This window comes from Pseudochaenichthys georgianus, chromosome 11 (assembly GCF_902827115.2).
Source record: "Pseudochaenichthys georgianus chromosome 11, fPseGeo1.2, whole genome shotgun sequence".
Taxonomy (NCBI): Eukaryota; Metazoa; Chordata; class Actinopteri; order Perciformes; family Channichthyidae; genus Pseudochaenichthys; species Pseudochaenichthys georgianus.
In genome coordinates, this window is record NC_047513.1 from 238245 (window position 1) to 263258 (window position 25014).

Consider the following 25014-nt stretch of genomic DNA (forward strand, 5'->3'; position numbering starts at 1 on the left):
CCGAGACGCTTCTGAGCCGTATCGCAGCGCGTCTGGTGGAATAGCACCCATTGACTAGAGTGGCCGCGATCTTTGTGAACGCCGCGGCGCAGCCGTAACACGACGCAGACAGATCCAGTGGAATCTAGGGGTAAGGAGGCATAGGCCTATATGATTATAATGTTTGACATTATTGACATTAAAAAAGTGATTTGTTTTCCATGTCATTCGTGTGTTTTTCTTATCAGAAAGTTAAGTTATTTATTTGTAAGCTCCAAACATGTTTCCCTCAATGGCCTTTGTGCCCTGGCATGTGGCCTTTGTGCCCTGAACACATTTGTAACACCAAAGGCCAAATGGCCTTGCCCCTAAAATGACGAAATTCCAAGCCTGGTGTCTAGTCTTTTCAGTCCAATGCACACCCTTTCAATAAAAACAAGTTAAAAACGTACATTACAATTCTGACAATTCTTCCTTTCAGTATTATTTTAGTAGGGGTCTACACGGTGTTAACACAAATGACACAATACGGTCTGTATCGAATGCAGGTTAATATTCAGTCCTAGTGGTTAAACTGAGTATTCCCCACCGACTCAATTCCATTGCAGTCTGAACAAAATGTGTTAAAGTTAAAACAATATAGGGAGCACATGAAATACAAATAACGTGGGGTATATTGACTGTACTTATATCGGACAGTTTTAAAATGTTCTTGCTTTATCATTATCTTGGTTTTTCTGTTATGTTTTACTTTGAAGTTTTAACTATCTGTATTATATCTGTTTTTCCCGCCTGTTTAATTGTCTGTTCAGGCCTTATTAGTTCCACTTGTTACCCATCAGCCCTGCAACCACAGGAGGTCATCGTGTACACCTACACTTTATCCCCTCATTAGTTTCAGCTTGTATTTCAGTCTGGTTCATTATATGTAGCTTGGGCCAATTTCTCCACTGTTTTAGCCTTTTCACAGCCATGCTGGTCAAATCCACACTTCAATTATGGGAATAGTGGTAATTCCATTCAAATGAACTGAATTTTCAGAAATGTTGCTGTTATAAATGCGGACTCCAATATGGGACTTTTGATAGGGTAACAACAAGCCTTGTCTGTGCCAAAGTGAAAAGTTGCATATTGTTGCTAGGCAAACAAAAAATACCTTCTGTCATGCAACTAACCATTTTTATGTTCGCAAAACCCAAACTGTGCCCTACTGAATGATGTCCGAATAACATTGAAATGATTGAGTTAGCTCAGTTGTTGCCCAACAGTTAGCAAAGCTAATTATGTGATTGTTGTAGTAACATCCTGGCACCACATTAAATATGTGACTTCACCATTGGCCCAATCATTTCTAAATCAATATTTGTTCCTCTACATATTACTGGAAAATTATAAAATTGCTGTGATGCATTCCTGAGTAATTCCTTTTCTCCACTAATGGATTCTTAAATTACACTTGGCCTGATTGTCAGCAGATACTTGGTCCAACATTAACACAGGGCTAAGCATGTCAGTCACTCTGCTAAACTGCACACAGATTCTTAACACACTCTGAGAGATATGGCCTACTGATGGACTACATATGTTTGTTCACTTTTGTCACATAACTGAATATTGTCCAGAGGCTGCAAAACCGAAATGTCAAGATAATTGGTAACAACTGTTTCCTTGTCCAGAAGAATGCAAACGTGAAGGTTGTTTGGTCAGGTTTCAACACTGGAAGGCAAACAAATTACATTTAGCTTTATTCTTCTACTTCTTAAAGTTGGCCAATGTAACCTTTGCATAGAAAGCACTTTGTTCACTTAAAAAAGCTAGAACAATAAACTCTTAATTAACTGCAGTCTACTGCAGGGATTTTGCTATTTAAGTCTTACTTGCTGTGGTAGGTCCATTAGCATACGTTGCACAATGTTAGCTAATAGTAGCAAACACAGGTGGATACTGCATGAACTCAAGTCATTTCAAATGTATTTATGTGTTATGCATTTACCATTATATTTTAATTGACCTTTTGCTGAATGTGTTGCTGAATGGTAACTGTCCAATGATATTGCTAATTTAGCATAGCAACCTTTCCTCTTGCTAGCTAACACCAGTCAAACCTGTGTTGCTTTTCTGAGTGTGTTATGTTTGTATTGCTATGAAACACAATAGCATTGATCTATGTCTTCTGTATTAATTGTTTTCGGTGCTGACTTTTTGCTTGGGTATGTATACAGTATGTATATATTCTTGGTGTCACCACGTCAGCTTTATAGAGAGTTAGCTAAAATCTGCCTGACAGTTGTTATTGCAGGTGTTGTGTTGCTCTGCTGCAAAGGAACAGCTATCTCAAAAATGACTTCCACAGATTAATCCGTCACCATTATCAGCATAACAAGCTTGATAGGAGTAGGAACAGTATGGGGCGAAGTGTACAAGTCTAAGCTGTCACTTTAGGAAACAGTGGACGCTGTTCAACAAAGGTTACAAAGGCTTGCTTAAAGACAATAATGTTTTTAGAGTCTGGCCTCTTTTAAGATGAACTGAAGTCCATGAAGGGTAAGAAAGGTAAGATAGAAAGTTGACGTTAAGATAGAGTGACGAATCAGCAGTCTCTTGATGGTTGAGATTAAATGTTCTGACATCTCCACATTAATTGTTCTTTTAAATGAAGGCCACCCACAGCATGGTGAGCGCCATCACCAGCAGTCCGGACAGAAAAAAAGACATCCGGGGATTCTTGAGCCTGGCAGAGTTAAGCTCACATGCGTTAACCAGGCTCCCCCTCTCATCCGGCACATTGATCGCCACCTTCAGAGTGTGACCACGAGCTTGTTCTTCCACCTCTTCTTCTTCCACCTCTTCTTCATCATCATCATCATCATCATCATCATCATCATCATCATCATCATCATCATCATCATCATCATCATCATCATCATCATCATCATCATCAACCCAATCCCAATCAACTTCCTCCTCATCGTCTTCCAGCAGGCAGTCCTTTGTGTACAGCGGTGGTCCCACTGGCGTCGGGGACAAACTATAGGCTCTTACCTTGCGTCCGAACAGAGTCTGCCGTCCTTGCTGCGCTCAGCAGCGGCAGACCAAGAGAGACAGATAACAATGAACACACACACACACACGTGGGATATGGTCAATTGACAGGAGAATGAAGGAAGAGGGTGGAGGGATGAGGGAGTGGAGGAAGGGGATGTTGGAGGTAAGGTACTGGAAGGGAGCGGGGGGGTATAAAGCATGGAGAGGTCCCTGCAGTTCTTACATAAGGTGTAATGTCTGACAGCAGAACTAACACGAACAGTCACTCCTCCAATAACGCAGTTACTCCATCTGGTTGTCATTGGAGTGACCCAAGGCTGCTCCAACGTGTTTATGCAAGGTCAAGATGCTGGGTGGATACGTGTCATATCAATCTGGTTAATACTTTGTGTTGTTGCAATTTAAAGCTAGTCCATTTCAATAGTAAGAACTTTACAACAGCGTTATCCAGGTTTATCCAACAGCATAGATACATCATCTGGAGATGCTGAGAACCCCTGTGAGCGTGTACATTGGGACTACTTGTCGACGGGTTTTGAGCAGTTTGGCTTTCACTCTGAATATATCAAAATAACACTTTGTGCTTTACTGTAACCCTTGTGGGATTGCTAGAGGGTATAACACCCCATTACATTGAACATCCTGCCATCGGGGTTGCCCTTTTCACGATTGTCAGTTTGAATTCTGCCGGAGCCCCTAGCTCGGAGAGTAGAAAGCACCCTATCACCTCCCATCACATTGAACCATACTACGCAGCACATTGTATTGTGCCAAGACAGCCACCATCAACCCTATATCTCAAAAGACTGCAGTGTCTACTGGGAACTACCACCTGCCTGTGGCAGTCACCCCCATTCGGAGGAAGTTCTCTAGAACTCTGTTTTGAAGTCTGACGATGCAACTACCATCAGTGGGCGGGTTATAAACCACAATGAGACTTTAAAAAGAGAGACACACGTCCCTACCTCAGGAAGACCAACAAACTGATCTGACATGATCTTGGTAAAGACGGCTGTAGATAAGTAAGAATCATAATTATTTTAGAACTGTAAAACAACTGAAAAAGTACCCCAGTTCAAGGTGTCTTCCCTGCAGTGCCACACATCTGAGGGTGGCCTTTCTGTTCTGAATGTTCTCACACACCATCACTGCTGGAGTCACTATCCCTTTCAATATGGTCCAAGACCCCACCATAGCAGTCTCTCAAGCCTTGCCTATAAAAGCGTTTACACACACGTCAACACATTGAACTGTTGACAGGTCAAGGTTACACTCACAGTCTGTGTCGTCATGTATCACTAAATCCAAATATATATTTTATGATCATCGATTACTGAACAATCATGCATTGCCCCCATGTTGCAGCACAAGGCCTGAGGCCTGAAGTGAGAGCTCCCGATAAGATGTATCTGCAGGAGAGACTGATGTGGGAGGCTGAGCTGTGTGTGTCCAGCCTGACAGGAGAGTTAACTGTAGCACTGATTGAATATGTAGCAGCATTTCATTTGAGATCTGAGTTGTCTTATCCATCCATCCACAGTTAAACATTATAGTAGAACTTATATCATTTGTAATGAAAAACTGCTTATAGAGTAATAATGGCTCACTAACACATCGCATGAAACACTACTATTTTAAATGTTTATGATTAACGATCTTGCCTGAACTTTGATGGAGGCTGTGAAGTTAACATTTCTGTAGGATACGATACACGATGTGACATCTATACCTCATCAGAACTCTTTCAGTTAGTTGGCTTACTAGCTTTATGTTTTGATTGTGTTTTGTTTGTTTATTGTGTTTTGTTTGTTTATTGTGTTTTGTTTGTTTATTGTGTTTTGATTGTGTTTTGTTTGTTTATTGTGTTTTGATTGTGTATTTCATAATGTATTGTGTTTTTAGCACTCTTCTTCATTTGTATAATGTTGTAATGCTTTGCCAAGCACTTTGTGACTATGTCCGTGAAAAGCGCTTTATAAATACATGTTACTATTCATTTTGCTAACTGAATTACTATAAAATGTTATTTTCTTTTTTGATGATGCTCCATATTAACAATGCCTGCCCAGCTTTAACATCTTGTAGTGAAGATATCCATAACAGATATCCACTCATCCTCACCCTTGTCGAGTGACTTATGCATTTCGGCAATGTGTTACAAAGAAAAAGGGTTTCCTAATGCCTTTTTTAACTTACATTTCTTTATGCAGTATCGAGACAACTAGCTCTACAATGCAATAGCAGAACAATGTTCATTTATTGCGTGACTTCTATACAGATTATCTTCAGATGAGGATGCTTGTTTGTTTCCTACATTGTGTAGCTTTAGCCTATTTGTTTGCATCATTACCACCAGGCACTATCATGAAGCATGACACACAGGAACCCCTTTCAGCAGGACTCTCAGTGGACTGTTGAGTCAACCTCTGTGAATGTGTTCCAAGCTTCCTCTGCGGGAGACCTCCACATGCTTCTGCCTAAGCTAATCAGATGGCGAGCTGGAGGTGGTCAAATGTAGTAAGAATATCTCAGCTGTCAAAACTACTACTACAAAAACAAAAGTAAGACCTGAGGGTGGCAGAGAACGTAATATTTAAAGTGCCAACTGAATACCCCATTTTTTATTGATCTTTTAATTGATATGTTTTTATTATATATTTGTTTTATTCTTGTTTTTGTATTCTTGTTTTATTCAGTCCTCTGTTTATTGATCTCTATTGGTTTTAAATGTTTTTATCAATCACAAAGTCAGACGTTACTTGGTATTTATTACCTGGGAGGGGGGGTAATATTATTTTTTGTTTATGTGTTTGTTTTGTGAAACATTTTGTGTTTAATATTTGCAGGAAGACTATTGCATGATTGGTTACTGGCAACATGGCTAAAACAGCTGATGTCTAAATGTCCAAAGGACACTACCCTCTGACGGGGAGAGAGAGGAGTGTACTGGGGATAATACATCTGGCAGCTAGGTTGATAGCCAGTGTTGGTCTTCTTAATGCCAAAAGAAAGAAAGACACACCAGAAAACACTTTCTTCTGCACTGCTTTTTAAAATACCACCAATCTGTCAACATTCTGGGCAACTCAGATGACGGGAGCTCTGGAGGAGCTCACCGTGAAAAGCATTTTAAGGTGATTCTGCACCGCACACAATAGGGATGGTAAGGATGTACCATTGCACACAAGGCAACATCTGTGTACAGAATGGAACTGCTCAGAGACTATTTCTACTGTTCCATCTTATGTGTCATCAGAATTCTTAGCATTCAGCAATAATATGAAACTACTAAAATGGTGCCTCAGGCTTTCAGCAAGAAAAGTGCTGTTATGGCTAGATTTTGGAGTTATATAAAGGAATATTTGTGTGCATGACCTCGAGTCTAGGATAGAAACTGTGTCTTTAAGTCGTGGGTCGAGGTGAGCCGAGAGCCAGAGGGCAACACTGGCAGGTCGGAGGACGGAGATCCTCTCTGACCTTCAGTGTCAGTGTTAGAAGGCGCAGGGAAGGATGGAGGAGGATGAGTGGAAGAGGGTGGAGTTGGTGGGGGGGATCTGCCTGGGGGAGCAGGGCCAGTCTTTAAAAGGGGAATGGGAGAACATGAGGACAGAGGTACAAGAGATAGACACAGAAAAACACATAAAGACATCCAGGGAGGGATAGATACAGAGAAGGGTGGAGGGTGAGACAGATGAGGAGGGGGGGGGGTCAGTGCTCTGGCTTCTAGTCATTGGTCTGTAGCTTGTTATCTGGTGTTCTTTTTCTCTCCAGTCCTTCACTGATCATATCAGGCACAAGAGTCATGCACACTATCGGGATGAACCCAGCACAGGATTCATCAGCAGATCAAGCACAATGACAAAGCAGCCGCAGCCATTCACAGACAGGACACCAAGACATTAGAGTTAAAGGGGGGGGGGATCCTACAAGAGATCTAGTATGCTTCAAACAAATAAAATAATAAAATCATCAGTTTTTCAGATGTGTTTTTTGTACCATTTGTATGGCTTTTCAAAAACCAACACTTAAACATGTTGGTGATTGGTGAAGAGAGAAAGTACGTATGATTTTAAAGAGGACATATTATGCTCATCATCAGGTTCACGTTCACATTCTTTAATGTTCTAAAGCTCTTTATTTTCCTCATACTGCCTGTGCTGCAGCACCTCTTTTCACCCTCTGTCTGAAACCAGAACCCAGTCTGCTCTGATTGGTTAGCTGGACGGCTCTGTTGTGATTGGTCAACAGCTTAGAGCTGTCCCGCAAGGGGGGGGGTCCATTGTTATGCACAAACAAACCTATGGAGCACACTACAGGACAGGGCACTCCATAGAAGCCCTGCTTTAACCCCTCACAATCTGTCCTTGTTCATTGTTCACACAGCCATAAAGCTGCTCTCTGCTCAATGCGAGGTCGAGCGCAGAGCGGTGATGATGTAACGATATACCGAATATCGCGGTAAATAAATGTCCCAATACCATCGTGAGACTGACAAAATCTACCGCGATTTATTTAAAAAAAAAAAAAAATTAAAGAAAAATGTAAAAACACTTTATTCAACCAGGTGGTCCCATTGAGATCATCAATCTCTTTTTCAAGGGAGACCTGTCCAACATGGCAGCAAGTAGGTTACAACATGAACATAAAACAACAGATAACAATAAAGGACATCGTATTTACAGGGCTACATGTACATACCTAGAGACATGGACAAGTACCAACAGTATATTTATATCTCTGTCAATAAACCTCACCTTCTTGGCAACAACGGTATTGTTTTTGAAGGGGTGGAGAGACAATGCACAGTTTGACCCACTGCTGACACCCATGGCCAAAGCATATCTCTCCGTCCCACTGAGGTGGCGTTAGACTTTTTCGCTGTCCGTCATTTTGACAGACAGGATCGTAAAATGTCCGTCATAATCCCTTATTACCCGTCGGGTCTGAACAGAGAGAGAGAGAGCACGCTCGTGAACTGTCAACGGGGGGGGGGGCGGTGTTATGCCGTGTGTGCATGCACCTTGCGGGAGCGCGCACAGCGTAAAGCAAAACCTCCCAGACATGTGTTGATCTTTACGGCAAAGTACGGTTTGGAAACTATATCATTTCCTTTTGGAGGGCATGCATAACGCGGCATAACACCAGAGCCTCGCTGCGGGGACACGTTGGCGCTGTTCCCAGTTTGTTCTAATCTGTCAAAATGACAGACTGCTTTCAGATTTTTCCATCATTGATAAATAAAATGTTCGGTTAACGCGACCACTGCTGTCCCAGCAACATCAGCACCAAGCGAGAGAGTGTTTTCCAGAGCAGGGGATATTGTAAACGCCCAAACATCCCAGCTTCTAAATACCTGGACATGTGGACATTATCATATTCCTAAAAACCTGTCTGATGATGCTGAGTGAGTGAGTTGTGAGTTTGAGATGAGTTACTTGAAAAACTAAAGTGAAACTTGATTTATTTTATTGCAGGGTCTGATTATTATGTTTATTTGTGAGATGCAGTGGCACAAAGAAAATGCCTACTTTGTTTGGTAGTACTATAGGTACAAACACACTGGTTTTCTTGTTGCAGTCTGTTACTGTCACTTTGTTTTGACACTTTAAAATACTGCTATCCGACTAACATGCTGTACAAATCAGATTTATTATGTAATAAAGAAACATTTTCCGAGTAAACCATTTTTGTATTGAAAAGAAAACTTTGTAATATCGTACCGTGAGTTTTTGGTATCGTTACATCCCGCCGTTTAGGATGTGCCGTTTTAGAGCTGTTTGGTAGGTCAGAATAATTAAAACTTTGATCGTATTGACAATTTAGTCTGGTGGCACTGCTCTCTCCACAGGGAAACCACGGCAACATCAGCAGGGAGCAGTTTTCCCGCTGGTCATGTGAAGGTAGCTTTAGAGGAGAAGTATGGGCCTTTGCATCCATGTGTAGTTTCATCACTTTGTGTCCTTATTGGTGGCTGCAAGCTTTACATCGGAATATGAAAGTAGTCATTCGCTACATGTTCCGAAACACTTAATCCAAACGTGTTGGTTTAAAGCATACTGATCCCTTGCGGTCGCGCTAAGCACAATCTGGTGAAGCTGCGTGTCATCAGTTATACAGGCCATAGCCTCCAGGTGCCGTGCAATATATTGCTCATAAAGAAACGTTGCACAGTAATGATCTACTGCAGCATATTCCGCCAAGCACCACATGAAATACCTTTACCTCAGACACGCCATCAACTACTCTGTATGCAGGTACTGTGGACACGGACACACGGACACACACACACACACACACACACACACACACACACACACACACACACACACACACACACACACACACACACACACACACACACACACACACACACACACACACACACACACACACACACACACACACACACACACACACACACACACACACACACACACACACACACACACACACACACACACACACACACACACACACACACACACACACACACACACACACACACACACACACACACACACACACACACACACACACACACACACACACACACACACACACACACACACACACACACACACACACACACACACACACACACACACCCGATGGCAGGGCTCTGGTGTGTTCAGTGTGTGACTGCAGTCTTGCTGAAGCAGTGCAATGATATGAAGAAAGCCAACAGCACCACTAAGTGGAGGATCGGCGTACAGCTGACAGAGTGCATTGTGGACGTCACCATACTCTTCACAATAACAATATATGTATTATAATAATGCTTAATACTAGACATACTAAGACCATGCACGTAGATAGTATGTACATAGTATCATTTAAAACCTCGGGAATGTACATTATGGCTCCTGAAGACTGCTAAGACCTGATTAACACTTTGTATTCTATTCTGACTAAATCTTTATTTGGTAATATGTAAATATAAAAACAATAAAAACGGAAATGCTCTTAAATAGTTTATTAAACCTCTAAGTTTCTATCTCATGGAGGGACTATTTAAAATCTAATTTGAATACCTTTAATATTTAATTTGGTTTTATGTTTACATTATGCCTGCTTTTAAACAAATGTGTTTAAAGGCCCTGCACACGCGCTAATCACTCCCTAACGTTGACTCCTTACTAGACTCTGAGGATATGTTAGGAGCTCTATAAGAGTATTACAGATTGTTTGTGAATACGGACCCAAACATTTATGTTTTAAGAAACAGATGCTGTGGGAAGCAGGGCTTAACTGTGTAAAAGAGAAAAAGAGGAGGGAATCTATGAGCATAGATTTGTAAATGAAATGAACAAATACAAAATGTGAGGGTACTGATCTGCTCAGTCCAGGAGTTTAAGTGCAAACATTAAACTGTGATGACTGCTAATCTGAGCTCACAGTTTAGGCGAATCCCAGAACATATAACCTGGGACTTCCAGAATATGCATAGAGCATTCTGAATGAAAACCGGGAATTGTAAATATTAATTTAAAATAATACAATACAACTATTTTGTTGGCAGGCATACCATGTTCAGGTGAACTACACTGCCTTTACTTAAGCTATATCTCAGTAATGCAGTAAAGACTGTGAACACTAAAGCAGTGCGTGAATTTTGTGAAGTGTCGTCTCAAATCGCACATGGCTGCTGTGCCCTCACTGTTGCGGCTGTTAGCTGTTAGCCACGATCCTTTGTTGTAACAAATCATTAGACTGCTAATTTACCAGTGGCGAACCGTCAGGGCCTTCAAGGTATTCAGAGAATACCTTGGAACACTCAGATAAAACAAATACAAAATCGATTTAATTATATAAATAAAATGTAATAAAATGTAAAAAATGTATATAAAATGAATAAATGAGAATGGTATCCGTGTTGTTGATCTGTAATATCACAGTGTTACATTGATTTGTTTGTCCTTCTCGGACACTACGCATTTCAGTGGTTTTGTGTTAGAAAAGAAAGCAACCAATCAGATCGTGTTCTGGGTCTCTGGGTAGAATATCCTTCACTAAGGTATTCTACATCCTTGATCGAATGCCCTGGCCGTTGCACTGAATGAGAGCGTACGTTTGGACTGACAGTTTGATCAACCAATCATATATTGATTTGTAGCCAATGGGCGTATTCTTTCAGAGTTTCCCTCGGTTCCAGGTATTCTAGTTAACTTGCTCGAGGCAGAGGATCTCGATGAATGCGACGAAGCAATTCATGCCGTTTTATTGTTTTTAACGTTGAAATGACAAGTGCAACAGGTGAAGATGAAGTTTTTGCGGAATTGTTGTGAGTACCCTTTTCAAGACGACAATTCAGTGAAAAGACGGACATTATAATGCCGCATAGGGGGGGGGGTGGCGGCGGGGGGTGTGTGTGTGTGTGTGTGTGTGTGTGTGTGTGTGTGTGTCTACAGAAGGTCCAGTTGTGATAGACACGGTTCGCCACTGCTAATGTACCCCTCTACAATGAATGGTGGCTTCTTTGTGATAGAAGTATAGTGTAGACTACATTACTTACATTTTCAAAAAACCCACATAACTCTTATTTCTAGTGCCCATTGATCCACACTGAACTTTGACCATGACCGTTGTGTATTTTGCATTACTCAAAATAGCACATGGAAGTGCAGAAGTAGGCGATTTGAGACACAGCTTAAGGTTTGAAGCAGGGCAAGCTAGCATAGCACACTTGTAACAACATGGAAGCTCTATGTATTGAGCTGAGTGTATGTGCTGGTGTCTAGTGAGGAGAAACAACAGCATGTCTGCAGAGTTTCCTCCCCAGGCAGCAGGACTCACCGCTGGCTGCAGCTGGCCGTTGATGCTCACTGTGCGGAAAGGCGAGTTGGTGGACAGACGTTTGTCCCACTCACTGGGCCGAGGCTCTGGCACCGACTCCATGAAGCTCCTCTTCAGCTCACTGATGCTCGTGTGGTGACGCATAATCCCAGTCTGGGTCTTATCCAGGTCCTTCAACAAGAAAAAACAAGTCAGAACAGATGGAAGGGAAACAATGATAGAACATGTTTGAATAAAATGTGAAAGAAAGGAAGAGGAAAAGAAAGTGAAGGACATGGAAAGAAATTAAAGGTGACAAATAGCCAAAAAAAAGGAATCATCCAGATTGAAAAACCAAATCGTAAGAACAGTCTGCCATTTTTTTAAATCTCTTGAAAATTGCTCTCTTTTGCTTTTCGTTAGTTCTACTTTAATAAAGCCTGCCTTTCCTCAATGACATTCTGAGGTCGTGGAATACAATTATTATTTAAGGGAAACCCGACACCAGACTGCATCATCTGTCTGTCATCCATGATCCATGATTGAGCCAAGCATCGGTCACAGTTGGAGATTATGAGTTTGCACGCATTTCTGAATCCCACTTGTCTGGCTGGTGATAACAGAAAGAAAGCAGCAGAGGAGTTCTTCTGATTACTGTTTCACTGGCTCACAGATTACTGTGCATCATCACTGCCAACAAGAGGAGATGTTAAAGGTCACAGAACACAGAGGTGTCGTGTTTCTCTTAAACAACTGCATATGGTGAGCAGGTGTGAGCCAGGAGGTGAGGGTAGAACTCACCCCCTCAGCAAGGCAGTATAAAGGAAAATGAGAGGAAGTCTGAACACTGAATATTGCAAGCTCCCAAACATTTGTAAAAAAACATGAAGAGATTATGATTTGTAATATTGTGAAGGCCTCTTTTAGGAAAATGTTGTTTTGTGTAGTAATGGTGAAGGGATAATAAGAGTATTTCTGTGTATGTGGCAGAGGTATCATTGTGTTCATGTTCTGTGCCCTCCAGAATTGTTGGTAACCTTAGTGAATTTGAACTAAACAGGCTTTACATAAATACAAATTCTGTTTATGTTCTTTCAAAAATACTCACAATAATAGTGCATGTATTGGTGCAGTTTTATTATTTAATATACTTTGCAAAAACATGTCAGACTACAGAAGAACTGAGAGGAAAGGTGACTTTATTTATTTATTGCTAGCAACATATTTTAGTGTTAACTTAACCAAAACAGGAGCATTAATATATAACATTATTATTAAATACTGTGGTTAAAGCTAAATTGGTGTGCATTCTTTTTTAATAATTGTGGCTGAATCATACACACATTCCCTAAAGGTAAGCTTTCTGTTTGCTGAGATCATTATTTGTATTAATTTGAGGCCAATCAGCAAAAAACTGTGAATATCTTTTCCCATAAAAGATATACAATGAGGACATGTTACTTCATCTTCCCAAACTGAGATTTAATAAAGGTTGCCAACAATTCTTGATGGGTTGGGCAATGTCTTAGACCGCCCTGGATACAGCCACCTTTCATCACATTAATGTTGACCTTGAGAGGATCTTGAAGAAATGTAGGATATGTGTAGTAATCAGTGCGCAGACTAAGTCTTTTTTTCCTCATGGAATAGAAATCATACATATTTTTCCTACACTTACAGTTCAGATGCTCTGCATGCTATCTTTAAGCGAGAAGCAGGGCTCATGCATAGCTGCTAGCTAAGCTCAGCTAACATGTGCTCTGTGTGAGTACCGGACACAGAGCACATGTTAGCTGAGCTTAGCTAACATGTGCTCTGTGTGAGTACCGGACACAGAGCACATGTTAGCTGAGCTTAGCTAACATGTGCGCTGTCTGCCCGGTTGGAAAGCTATTAAACATATTTTTAAATGTGAATAAACAGTTTGATAGTGGCCACCAAGTAGTGGGTAAACTACTGCATATTTTAGTATACCATATGCAGTATGATAGTCGGCAGGCAGAATTGAAGAAGCAAACACATACAGTACCGACACATGAAGAGGGGGGTGACATGTCATATCAGAAGCAGACTGAGGCACCTTTTAGTTGTTTAAACTTAAAAGCTAAACTTAGATTTAAAAATAAATGTTCTAATATAATCCACAGAAAGTGAATATGTTAGTGTTGATGTTTTGACAAAGACTTCTCTGTATGGTGATGCAGTCCAATAACAAACTAACATAGTAACATGAGAGGTTAGCATGAGTGCTACAGTAGACACACATGTGGGTAATGTTGAGAGCTTCATAGTATGAAGTAAATACTTAAAACGAAAGTTAGTTATAATCAAATATAATCAATTATATTCTTGTATAACCCACAATGAAAATGCTTCATATTTTAGGTTTTTCTATATTTACAGCATAAACAAAACAAAGTGGTTTGTTAAGTTGAGTGTAAGGCCTATGATTTATGCCCTGCTCTCTGATAAGAGAGTAGGCAGGTTCTTTCCTCTCCTCTCACTGCAGGGAGGGGGGCTCCAGACTTAAGCAGAAACACATGGAGGCCTCAAAAAGGTGGTTATGTCATAGTCATAGAATATGTCCAGTCATGTTTTGTTTTACACAAACTTGGGAAGGTGTGTCTTATGCCAGAGCCAATAGAATATGTTGGTTGGGTATAGAGGAGGTGTTTGTGGGTTTTCTATCCGGTTTTTTGAGCATAAAAAGACTGGCTTTTTTGGATTTTCGGGGGGGAGAGGGGGGGAAACCCCTGGTATACTCTCTCCCGGTAGGCTCTGTCTTTCAGAGCTGGGTTAATAGCTCTCGGTAAGGTTCTCTCAAACTTGGTTGGAATGCTGAGTGAATTGCTTTGAATGAGGAAATTGCTTTGAATGCTGAATGGAATGATTTTATGGAAGATGATTTTGAGGTTTTAGTGATACCCACCTACGTGAGGAACTCCCTCCGAATCACTGTGGGATTTTGAATGGTTTTTTTATTATCACCGGTCTTTTTATGAGGAAATGCCTCTAAATTCTATCGGGAGATTTTAAATGTCACAACTAAATTGGGCAGTTGAAGGTAAACATTTTGGTAATAAATGTAAGACTGTGAATTAAAGTTTCATATTTGAACATGATCACAGCATCATTTTTTTGTGTTGTTTAGTATGATTATAATGTTGTAAAGAGAGAAGGAAAAAACCCTGTATTAGTTTGGACCTATTTTTCTTCAAATAAACTGATCCCACCTTTTGGACTGGGACAACTTAAAGGACATCTGTGCTCTCCTCTCCTGCTTCAAAGGTAAGATTGCACCCTGCCACACACACATGTTTAGGTAGGAACACACCCCATTTACTGATACCAAAATCCTTCGGGATCGCTTAAACAGATTAAAAGAGTTGTCTGAATAGAAACAGCAGTTAATTGAACCTGGTTCTTCGGGGAGTTAATAGAGGTGAGATCTTGCTGACGTTTGGTGGATCTGAGCCAAGCAGTAAACTTACATAGACTCAGTAACTTCGGTCGGGTCAATTAGTGAGGTCAGAGTAATTTACCGGAATAAATTAATCGGGGCCTCACCTCATACTCTAAACAGTAACATGCACCCTCTACTGGACTCTTTGGGCAATACTCAATCACATGCACTTGTCTCACTGAAATAGCATAGATGTAGCCGGCCAATCAGGACAAGCCTACCAAAATCTGTGTGCACCCAAAGGCAGCAACGCAACTGACTGTTACCCTTCTATACTGTATGTGCTTATAGGACTAGGGTTACAATACGTAACCTGAGCTACAGACACCATATGTGAACATTATAAGATAGAGTTATGTTGACCCACTCTGAGAGTTTTAGCACTTTGGTGGAATTGTGCATATTATTGCCGTGTTATGGAGCTAATAGTAGGGGTACATTTATTAAACGATATACAAAGCTGCAATATTAACATGTCCTCCCCCTCCTCTGAATTGATATAAAGCCAGCACATAATGACACAGTGTACTAACAACAGTTCACAGACAGTAAACACATTGCAAGGTGATCATGAAGTCAAGGAGTGAGAGTGGGAGAGTTCAGTAACCATGAGGAACATGAGGAACTACAGCAGGGTCAAGAATCGGTTGGTTAGCTCACTGACAGATACATGACTGGGAAAGAACAAACAAGTCATTTATGTATTTGTATCTTCTCTGTCAAATGGACGTCAGACATTTTGACATTTCAAAGCTGGAAAAGCTCAAATGTACATATCCTACAAACACACCTTTTATTAAGTCTGTTGTACGACATATAACAGAAGACATACACACATATATATGTGTCTCTAATAGAGGCCTGCGCCTGTTTATAAAGCTTCCTAATTCTCAGAGGAAGAATGTAACAGTTTTAGACTAGATCCTGGCAAAGATCAAATGGATTCATAAAGCAGAGCTTACTATTTTATAATTGCACTAAAACACTTGTTGTGCCTTATAAATACAACATTTTATTATAGGAATCATTTGTATTATATATATATATATATATTTATATATCTTTTTTTCTTCTTCTAATTATTATTATGTTTCCATTCTATGCCGATCATCACTAAGAGTTCAGTTCATTTGATTTGTTTTAAACTAAGCACACCATAATAAACGCATGTATCACATCTGGACCATACGCTTCTGAATATGTATGTTTGTTGACTAAGATAAGACTAAGACTAAGACTGATATATTTCCTACAGACAGATGAAGAGCTTGTTTTTCTCTTGTAAACAGTCATATAAGTATTTCAACTGCAACAGCATTGTGTTGTGAGTCCAGTCCCAACAGCCAAGCTGCAGTACCAGGTCCAACTTTGACCTTTCCCAATCATATACTGTATGGCAATGACATATGGAAAAACAAAAAGAATGTCGAAGTGAGGCTACTTGCATCAGAGAGAAAAAGAGTGCATGCCAAGCGGTAAGGGTTAAGCTGAAACAAGGCAAAGAAAAGAAACATTGGTCTCAAAGCAAAAGGAATCCCAGCAGCCATGCAAGCAGAACAACGTGACAGCAAGCAGAGATCTGAAGAACGAAGATACAAACCTCCAACATTAAATTGCTATGTCTGATATAAAGAGTTTCACCCTCAAGTTTCTTCGCTCTTTTCTGTGGGAAATCAGGAAAAAGGGGAGAGCTGGTGGAAATACTGCAGAATTCATTCAAACATTTGAATATTTCATTTGCAATGAGCAGCACTGACCAGGGCAATGGCAACATAACAGATCTATGGGGGTTGCAGTTCCAATGTGCCCAGCTCAGTGAGGGGACGTGAGGATAAGCACACAGCTGGTGTGAGAGGAAGTCGCATGCTGCATGCAAAGGCTGCTGCAGGGCACTGCGCAGGACCAGGAGCAGGGAACTCACCTTTTGTCTCACTATTTTCACATTTCAATATATGTGCACCATTGACATTACTGGCATATTTAAATCAGCATAGTCTCACCTTGAGAGCTGGGAGACTGAATCATTTAAACAGTTTACACATCCAGCTGTGACAGAGCAACATTAGCATTCACTTGGAGTCGTGCTCATAGTCCACGAGAGTGTCACAGTGATGACGTATCTTTGTAGAATGACCTGGAAGATACCTCTGAGGTTTCCCTTCGACAAAAAGCCAGTGGGATTTTTCAATTGGATTTTGAAATATTCCAGAAAGTAAGCTCTGTGGCAAACACACGTTTACAATACCATCACGTTTTGATCAGCAGGATAATCTTCACATATTAACACTACTTTATGATATTTGAAGCGTAAATGCTATCGCTAGAAGTGTAAAGCTCACATCAGGCTATAAAGGAACTAAATCACGGTCACATGACTTCACATCCCCACCGCTAAGCTAAAGGCGGCTAAGGTTTTATGATGACGTTTAGTGGTCTCATTTAGTCATTTGTTAGAGCAACCGCACAAAGTGAGATATTTACTGATGTATTTAATGTCGTAAAACAAAAACGTGAAAACTTTTGTTAATCACAACCTTACTTCAGGCATCAAGCCAAAAATACATTTAAAGGAAAAAATGACTTTGAAAAGAGGGAACCTGTTCCCAACTTTGTTCACAATCATCACAAAAAAAATGGATGCAAAATCCTGGATTGCATGACTCAGCAGAAAAGGCTTTTCTTAAACAGAGATAAGTAACAACTAAACCTGTCCTCCCTCTTACAAAGCTATTTTTAAACATCATAGCGACATGTTTGCTTCTGGAGAAGGAGAAAGCACGTTGTGTAATGCACAATAAAAGTCTTTTTTTGTTGTGCTGCACGGAGTGACAGTCCCCAAATGATATTTTGCACAATGGATTGATTTCTCCTTATTCCCTTATTACATGAACAAGCCTTCACAGGAAGACAAGCAGCGGAAATCATAAAGCAATCAAAGGCTTACAGCGCTCTGCAGTGGAAAGCAGCACTGTCGGAAACAAAAGCATGTGTCAGTGATAAAGGGATGCGATGGTGAGTCGGCAGAACCAGCGACATGCTAACCTTCCTCACTCGCACCACCTCCGTCTTTGCTTTGTCCTTAGGAGAGTGCTGCTCCACCGAGGGAAGACACATTAGTTCAGGTATTGTTCAGTAAAAATACAGGTTTGGAAGTATGAAAGACTGTTTTAGTCAAAAACTGGTGATCATGCAATACAATTAAAATGTGCACCATCAATTCTCCAGTAAAATCCAATATAATAAATGCCGGCTAGGTGGCTAACATAACATGAACAAATAAAGTTCTTAAAGAAAAACACAAGCTATTCAAATATATCTCCTGGTGAATTCAGCATAAAGGCTAATTTCACATTACTCTTCATTTGAGTAACTTGATATTGATCGGTGTTGAGCTACTGTCAGTAAAACCAACCTACCTACTTACTGCAAAAATGTCACTTTAAAAGATTTCTATGAAATAGGACTGGGTAATATCATGTAAACATGAGTCAGCATAATGTGGTCATCCATCAAAGGTTTTACCACACTGCTTATAATATGGTAGCTACCATTTAGGACATTGTAAACAATATTGCTTATCAACGGTCAGGTGAGATTTTAGGCAATATTACATGTTTCCATTACTTAACATAAATGTCATTTAGCTCCAGTAAAGGTATCACCACAATATATACTGATATTGTGATATACATTATATTAATCGTAGTGATATCAAAATTGCTGACTCGATCTAAGGACAAAAATATTCAGTTTGTGCCACTGGAACTTTTATTGTGACATTTCTTTTTAGTAACTGTTGTGTTCCATAACTGATAAAAAAAACAGCAAAATAACAGCAACTGGAGATAATTACTGAGAAATTAGTATACAACAACTGTTGTATTGATTCAATTCCAGCTATGGAAATGTACAGTACATTATACTGACTTTGTCAGCATGGAAGAAGTGTTGAGTTTGCATTAAAACAGATGCAGAAAACAGGGGGCCTGGCTTATTAAATGAAGTCTTGATTCTTTCTGCATTCGATTTAAATAGAAACAGCTATATGATCATTTATTGGACATATCATGAATAACTTAGTAACTTTCTTATTTCATCCTTTCTTACTCTTCAAGTCAGAGTGCATGATGTTTTGTGAATACATGTCTGTTTAGATGATGTTCCAACTGGTTCAGTGCGAGCATGCTTCAGGCAAACAAACCTGGCTCTTTCTCTCTCTGTCCCCATTGGCGTTGGTCGCAGAGGGGGAGTGCCTCCACTCTCTCCTGGAGAACGTCTGGTGCACAGACAAAGCTCACACATCAACACCAAGTCCAAGTGCAACCAGGGCTAAAACATTACACACATCTGTTTACATAAAAGAAAACAGAAACTTTAAAGCTTTGGTGGATGCACTTTGTGTTACACTGACAGCTACATTATGAGGCCACAGTTAGCCGCACTGCTGTCGTCTAACTATCAAAACACGTCATACACAACAGTGTATGAGGCTCCATATGAACACTTCAAGTGACAGTTCAACATTCTTTAGCAATGAAGAATTATTTCAAAATGAGTTGTGTTAGTTTGGCCACTAGCTTGTACTTACTAAGAGAGGATACATGCAGTGGACGGATTAGAACCCAAAACACCATACTTTAAAGCTAACACAGGAGAATACTTGCTCCCCGAGCTTCAGAGCGAGCCTCCTGTCCGCCTCTCTGTAACTCGGGGAGCTGCGTTCCCATGCAGTTACTTTATCTGACTCAAGAGACAAGAATATCTTTTCTGATGATGCAGGCTTCTGTTCAGGGTCCATTACTTCTGCCTTGACACTCATACGTATAGAAAGAAAATTATATATTTTCATCTATGGCTGCGCAATTTAAATTGTATCGAAATCGCAATGTGCAAAGTGTAAAATCTTAATCACAGTAAACACAATATGTAAAAATACCACTCAATATTAATTATTGGGCAGCTTAAGAAAATTCCCTGGCTCTGAAGAACTCCTGGTTTGGTACAGATCCTCATTGATCATTTTGATATATTCCAAAAAGGTTATTCCCTCTAATATCGTTATAAAGTTGTATAACAATGGCAATATATATATAATGCGTCTTAATATTATTTTTGCCAGATTGTGCAGCCCTGTTCTGATGACATAGTATTTACTTTGACAACAATCTATATCTCTTTATTAATAAGCTCTTCCTTGTGGCCTCTTCCATGGTTTCTAAGTATAGTCACCGTGTAACCTGCCCTTGTTGTGATGGAGAGGAGTGTGTGAGCTACCTTGATCTCTGGAGTGCACTCTGGTCTGTGGCTCTTGGTGTGCTCCGTATGCTGACTCTCCCCCTTCCCCTCCGCCTTCCTGTGTGCGGAGCGGTGGCCTTTAGGTGTAGAGCCGTCACGGTGGTCGGAGCGCAGCAGGGGGGGCAGCATCGGAGAGGAAGTGGCGTCCCCCGGAGACACCGGGGACATGACGGGGGCGCTGACCGGGCGAGAGGACTTATTGTCGGGAGTGGAGGCCATGGCTGGACAGGAGGGAGTGAGACAATGCGGTCACTTTAACAGAAGATCAATTATGCTCTGCCCATCACTTATGTGTGGCCCGTTTTATCATGCTGTCTTCCTGTGGATTTATGAACGCAATTCTCTGAGGACTTTGGTGTTTGAAGTCCATTTCTTCTTCATAAGTGTGAGTGCAAGAACCTTTCTGTCGGGTTTAATGATAAGGGAGGTAAGAGAGCAATGTCAAACAGATATCAAATAGCCAAAATATCCTCCATTATAAAAGTTGTGATACATTGTCAAGATATTGTTGTCATAGGCCTTGTAACTAATTCACCAGCACTTACTACGGTATGACTTATGACTTGCTTGAAGTTCATTTATCTGCACTTTCCTTGTTGTTTGGAGTTCAAATCGCTATGGTTTCTGCCCATATTGTAAGTCGCTTTGGATAAAAACGTCAGCTAATATAAATGAAAGGTCATGTAATATGTAATGTAATAGAATCCGGAAAAGATGCCATGGACACAGGGTCTTTGTATATATATCACAGTATATATCAGTACACCAGCATTGAAATACTGTAGGTTATACCAACTGGCCACCTGGAACCAACAGACACACACACTCACACAGGGTACCTCCATCCAGGCTGCGTGAGTTCCTCTTGCTGGAGGAGCGCTGGAACATGGGGGCCGGTCTGTCGATCAGGGAGCTGGCCTGGCGGGTCTGGGCCTGCGTGCGCCCACTGTACCGGAACTTGGAGCCTAACGCCAGGAACTTCCTGGGCGTGGTGACCATCTCCGAGGAGGTCAGCCTGCACACCAGCATCACATAATCATCCTCTAATCTGACTTTGGAATGAATGCAACTATACAAATACCTCAGGGCAATTATTGATACAATTGGAGCCGTGTGCAAAAGGGGCACCAGTGTTTGTTCTGTCTTAGGAAACTCTCCTATTTTAAACCATGATAATCATGTTTTATCGTGCTTTTATTGAGTAAATTCTGTCTTTTTCTCTAATAGGCGCTTTCACACCAAGTACTTTGCCGTACTTAGTTCATCAGAACTCTTTAGTTCTGATGAAATCAGAGATGGGAACCTTTTTCTACCATTAACTAAATTCTAGTTCTGGATTTGTTTTGGTGTGAATGCACATTTTCGGAACTATACTGGGAAAAGTACTCCGGTGTGAAAGCGCCTATTGTCATCGTTTGGTCACCTGTCCTTAACAAGCAGAAAATCTCACTTACTCTCACCGTTTTCATTACTGTTTAGTGTCATACGACCGAATACGGCACTAAGCGACTACGATAACGGGTCCCAAGGTGTATAGTTAAGCAATAGCTCACGACAGGCCGTGGTATAATGAGCATATATCACGGCCTGAAGTGAGCTATTGCTTTTATAAAACGGTTACCAAGTGTGGCAATATGAAAAAAAATACACACTCTAATTTAAATAGTTTTTATTAGTAAATAATGATGTTCAAAATAAAATAGTCCCTCCGTTGCCTTCTGCGCGAAACATAGTGCGAGGTGGTTGCTATGCAACAACACTAACAGCTAGCGAACATATTAGACAGAGAGCGTTGATCCATTATTTGGCTATTTATTTACATTCATTTGTATGTTGCAGTTTATTGTGCAGCCACTGAAAACTTGTCCAGCATCAGTAGAATGGCTTACGTGGTTACTTGTTGAGGTTGTTCTAGGCTGTTGCTTGGCGTGGTGAGAATATTGCTCCACTTTCTCCGGTCCCCGAGATTGGGCTTCCAGTAGCTCTAGAGAGAGCTTTCGCACCTGTGGCCACTAACGGTCATCATGTCTCTGCTTTGTTGTTTCAAGACCTGCATCAGAAAGCTTTTGAATGGTGCTCCTTCTCCAGTTGGTCTACCTGCTCTTCACGTAGCTCTGCATGTCGTCGTGTTTAGGTGCTTTTTTTTTTCTTCTGGAGATAGGCACTGCTCAATCCACTCCTCCATAGTAAGAGCCCCCGGAGGTCGAAGTTAATCTTAAATGTTTCCATCTTATGCTTTGTAAGTTTGTTTCGTAACGGAAGAAATGTAAATATATTTATAAAACTGACAAGTCAAATCAAGCAATCTGATTGGCCGATAGTGTTTTTGCGGACCTCTTTGATTACAGATTTGAAAACATCGTTGCTTGCTTTAAAAGTAGCATAACTCATTATGTCAAACCTTGGAAAGTATCTAGATATCCCTGCCCTAATGCCAAAGGAACTGCACACTGTATGTTTTGCCGTTTGATGTCTATGTCTGGACCGCTGCGTAAAAAGGAGGGTTTCTGCCCCGTTACTTCTCCGCTGCTTTCTTGTTCCAGTATGAAAAGCAAACTGCAGGCAGTTTGCTTTTCAGCCCAACGGTATACTGTTTTTCTCAGACGCGGAGGGATACTGACTTGTTGTGAAAAGTAACTTACAATTCTACCCATGGTATACGCTCAGTATATCACGGCTAAGAACCAATCAGATTGCTTGATTTGACTTGTCCGTTTTATAAAACGGCATACGCAACGCTCTGGGGGGTCCAACGGCTCCGTGTGTACGCCCAATACGGCGTACCTCTCAAACTCCCTAAACTAGTTATAAATATGTTTATTTGTACTGTGGGCCGGGTCACTCATCACTGGATCAGCTGCTGCATGAGACAGACACTGACGCTGTCCGAAGAGAGGGAGGAAAAAGAGAGGCTCCGTGTATTTTATTATTATATTATAGAGTCGTTATTCATTTGTTTTAAAGCTCAATAAATAACAAAGAAGACCTTTGACCGGCACTTTTATCATTTTGTCCGGAAGATTTAAACTTTAATACACGTTGACTGGCGAAAAACTCTGCCCGGTTCCCTCGGCCCCCACCGCGGAGAATAAACAGAAGGGAAACCATGACAACCATGCTTCTTCTCTGCTTTTGTGGAGGAAGTTACAGCGCCACGTACAGGCTCGGCATATGTACTGCAGCTTCTCCAGCGGTTGGAGCTAAACGGAGCGGTCTCGTGTGGACAGACACTATCCGGTGAATATTGCGTGCGGACGGAAGCTTGTTTGCGATTGCGTTTGCGTTAATCCTATGCGTTTAGCCGTTTTCGTCCTCGTGTGGCCGGGGCCTCAGATCATAAATTGGTTTAGAACCAGGTGAGCCACAGCTAAACCTGGAGACCCTGAACTTCAGGCCGTTACAGCGGTTATCCAGCTCTATGTTAAGTTATGACCCCCCCCAAACACAGAATTCAAGCGTCTTCCTTCAGGCCGGAGGTTAGTAGTCCCAAAGTGTAGGATTTAGCTTTGTTCCAGCAGCCATCACACAGTTGCTATGGTCACAATGACTATTTATTTATGTATTCATTAACTTTCTGGATTGCTCATGTTTATACTAGTGGTTTTTAAATGTTTTCAGATGTGACGGAGCAGGAGATAGTTTATTCGAGATGTGTCTTGTTGTCTGTGTTGTTTTGGAATGTATGTTGTTTTGGAATGTGTCATAATGGATCCCTTTTATTTTACCTGCAAAACAAACCTACCTACGGTTCATAGAACCTGAACCTGAAATATGTTCTGCAGTTCTGTGTAATGTCCACAGTTAACCCCTGAAACACTGGACAGCCATGAGAAGAACCTTTCAGAACCCAGTCCCCTACCTGAAGAAGGTGTGATGTTCCACACACACTTTCCACAGCTTCTTGGCGGCCTTGTAAGTGGGCAGTTTGAAGCCAATCGCACTCTCATACTGCTCCACCTGTTGGAACACAAACATGCTTCGAAGATGACTCATCAAATCAGATGTGCGTACTCATGGATGAGCTGCAGATGTTTTGAATATGTATTGATGTGATAACGCTGTGTACCTCGGATGGTCTAATTTTTATGAAGAAGCTGCTGCGTTTGTAGGACACCTTGAGGACTTTGGGCCAGGGGAACCGGTTGATCCTCAGCTTGTCTTTGTAGACCATCAGACCACTGGAGCAGACCCCCAGCATGATGTCAACCCCATCCAGATCCTGCAAGAGGCACAGGGAGGGTTCAGTTAGGCTCTTTCAGCAAAGCAACAAAGCCCCCCCCCCTTTGAGGCTGAATCCCAATGGTTGTGGAGTTGATCCAGCCCCAGTTTCAGAATGTTTTAACGTGTTTGTAGTATAAAAGCAAAGCAGAACAACCACCTTATTTTGTGATAGTAAATGTGATTTTAGAATACGATCGCACCTGACTAGTTTGATTCAGTTCAAAGACAGTGTGTTGCGT

General features: G+C 41.1%; 1 protein-coding gene across 10 annotated transcripts in view; it reads right to left on the reverse strand.

Annotated features, from left to right (window-relative positions):
• Window positions 1–25014, reverse strand: part of LOC117455228 (protein 4.1-like) — a 117184-nt gene that overhangs the window by 32094 nt on the left and 60076 nt on the right. For 5 of the 10 annotated variants that reach the window (XM_071204770.1, XM_071204769.1, XM_034094645.2 and 2 more), the window contains exons 9-16: window positions 24621–24773; window positions 24414–24511; window positions 21385–21569; window positions 20534–20775; window positions 19461–19535; window positions 18302–18349; window positions 16860–16922; window positions 11818–11988 (exon numbers count right to left, since the gene is read on the reverse strand). In XM_071204770.1, coding sequence (XP_071060871.1) covers window positions 11818–11988; window positions 16860–16922; window positions 18302–18349; window positions 19461–19535; window positions 20534–20775; window positions 21385–21569; window positions 24414–24511; window positions 24621–24773 — 1035 coding nt within the window. The remainder of the gene's footprint in view (window positions 1–11817; window positions 11989–16859; window positions 16923–18301; window positions 18350–19460; window positions 19536–20533; window positions 20776–21384; window positions 21570–24413; window positions 24512–24620; window positions 24774–25014) is intronic. The other 5 variants (XM_034094644.2, XM_034094639.1, XM_034094643.2 and 2 more) reach the window with 4 other exon arrangements.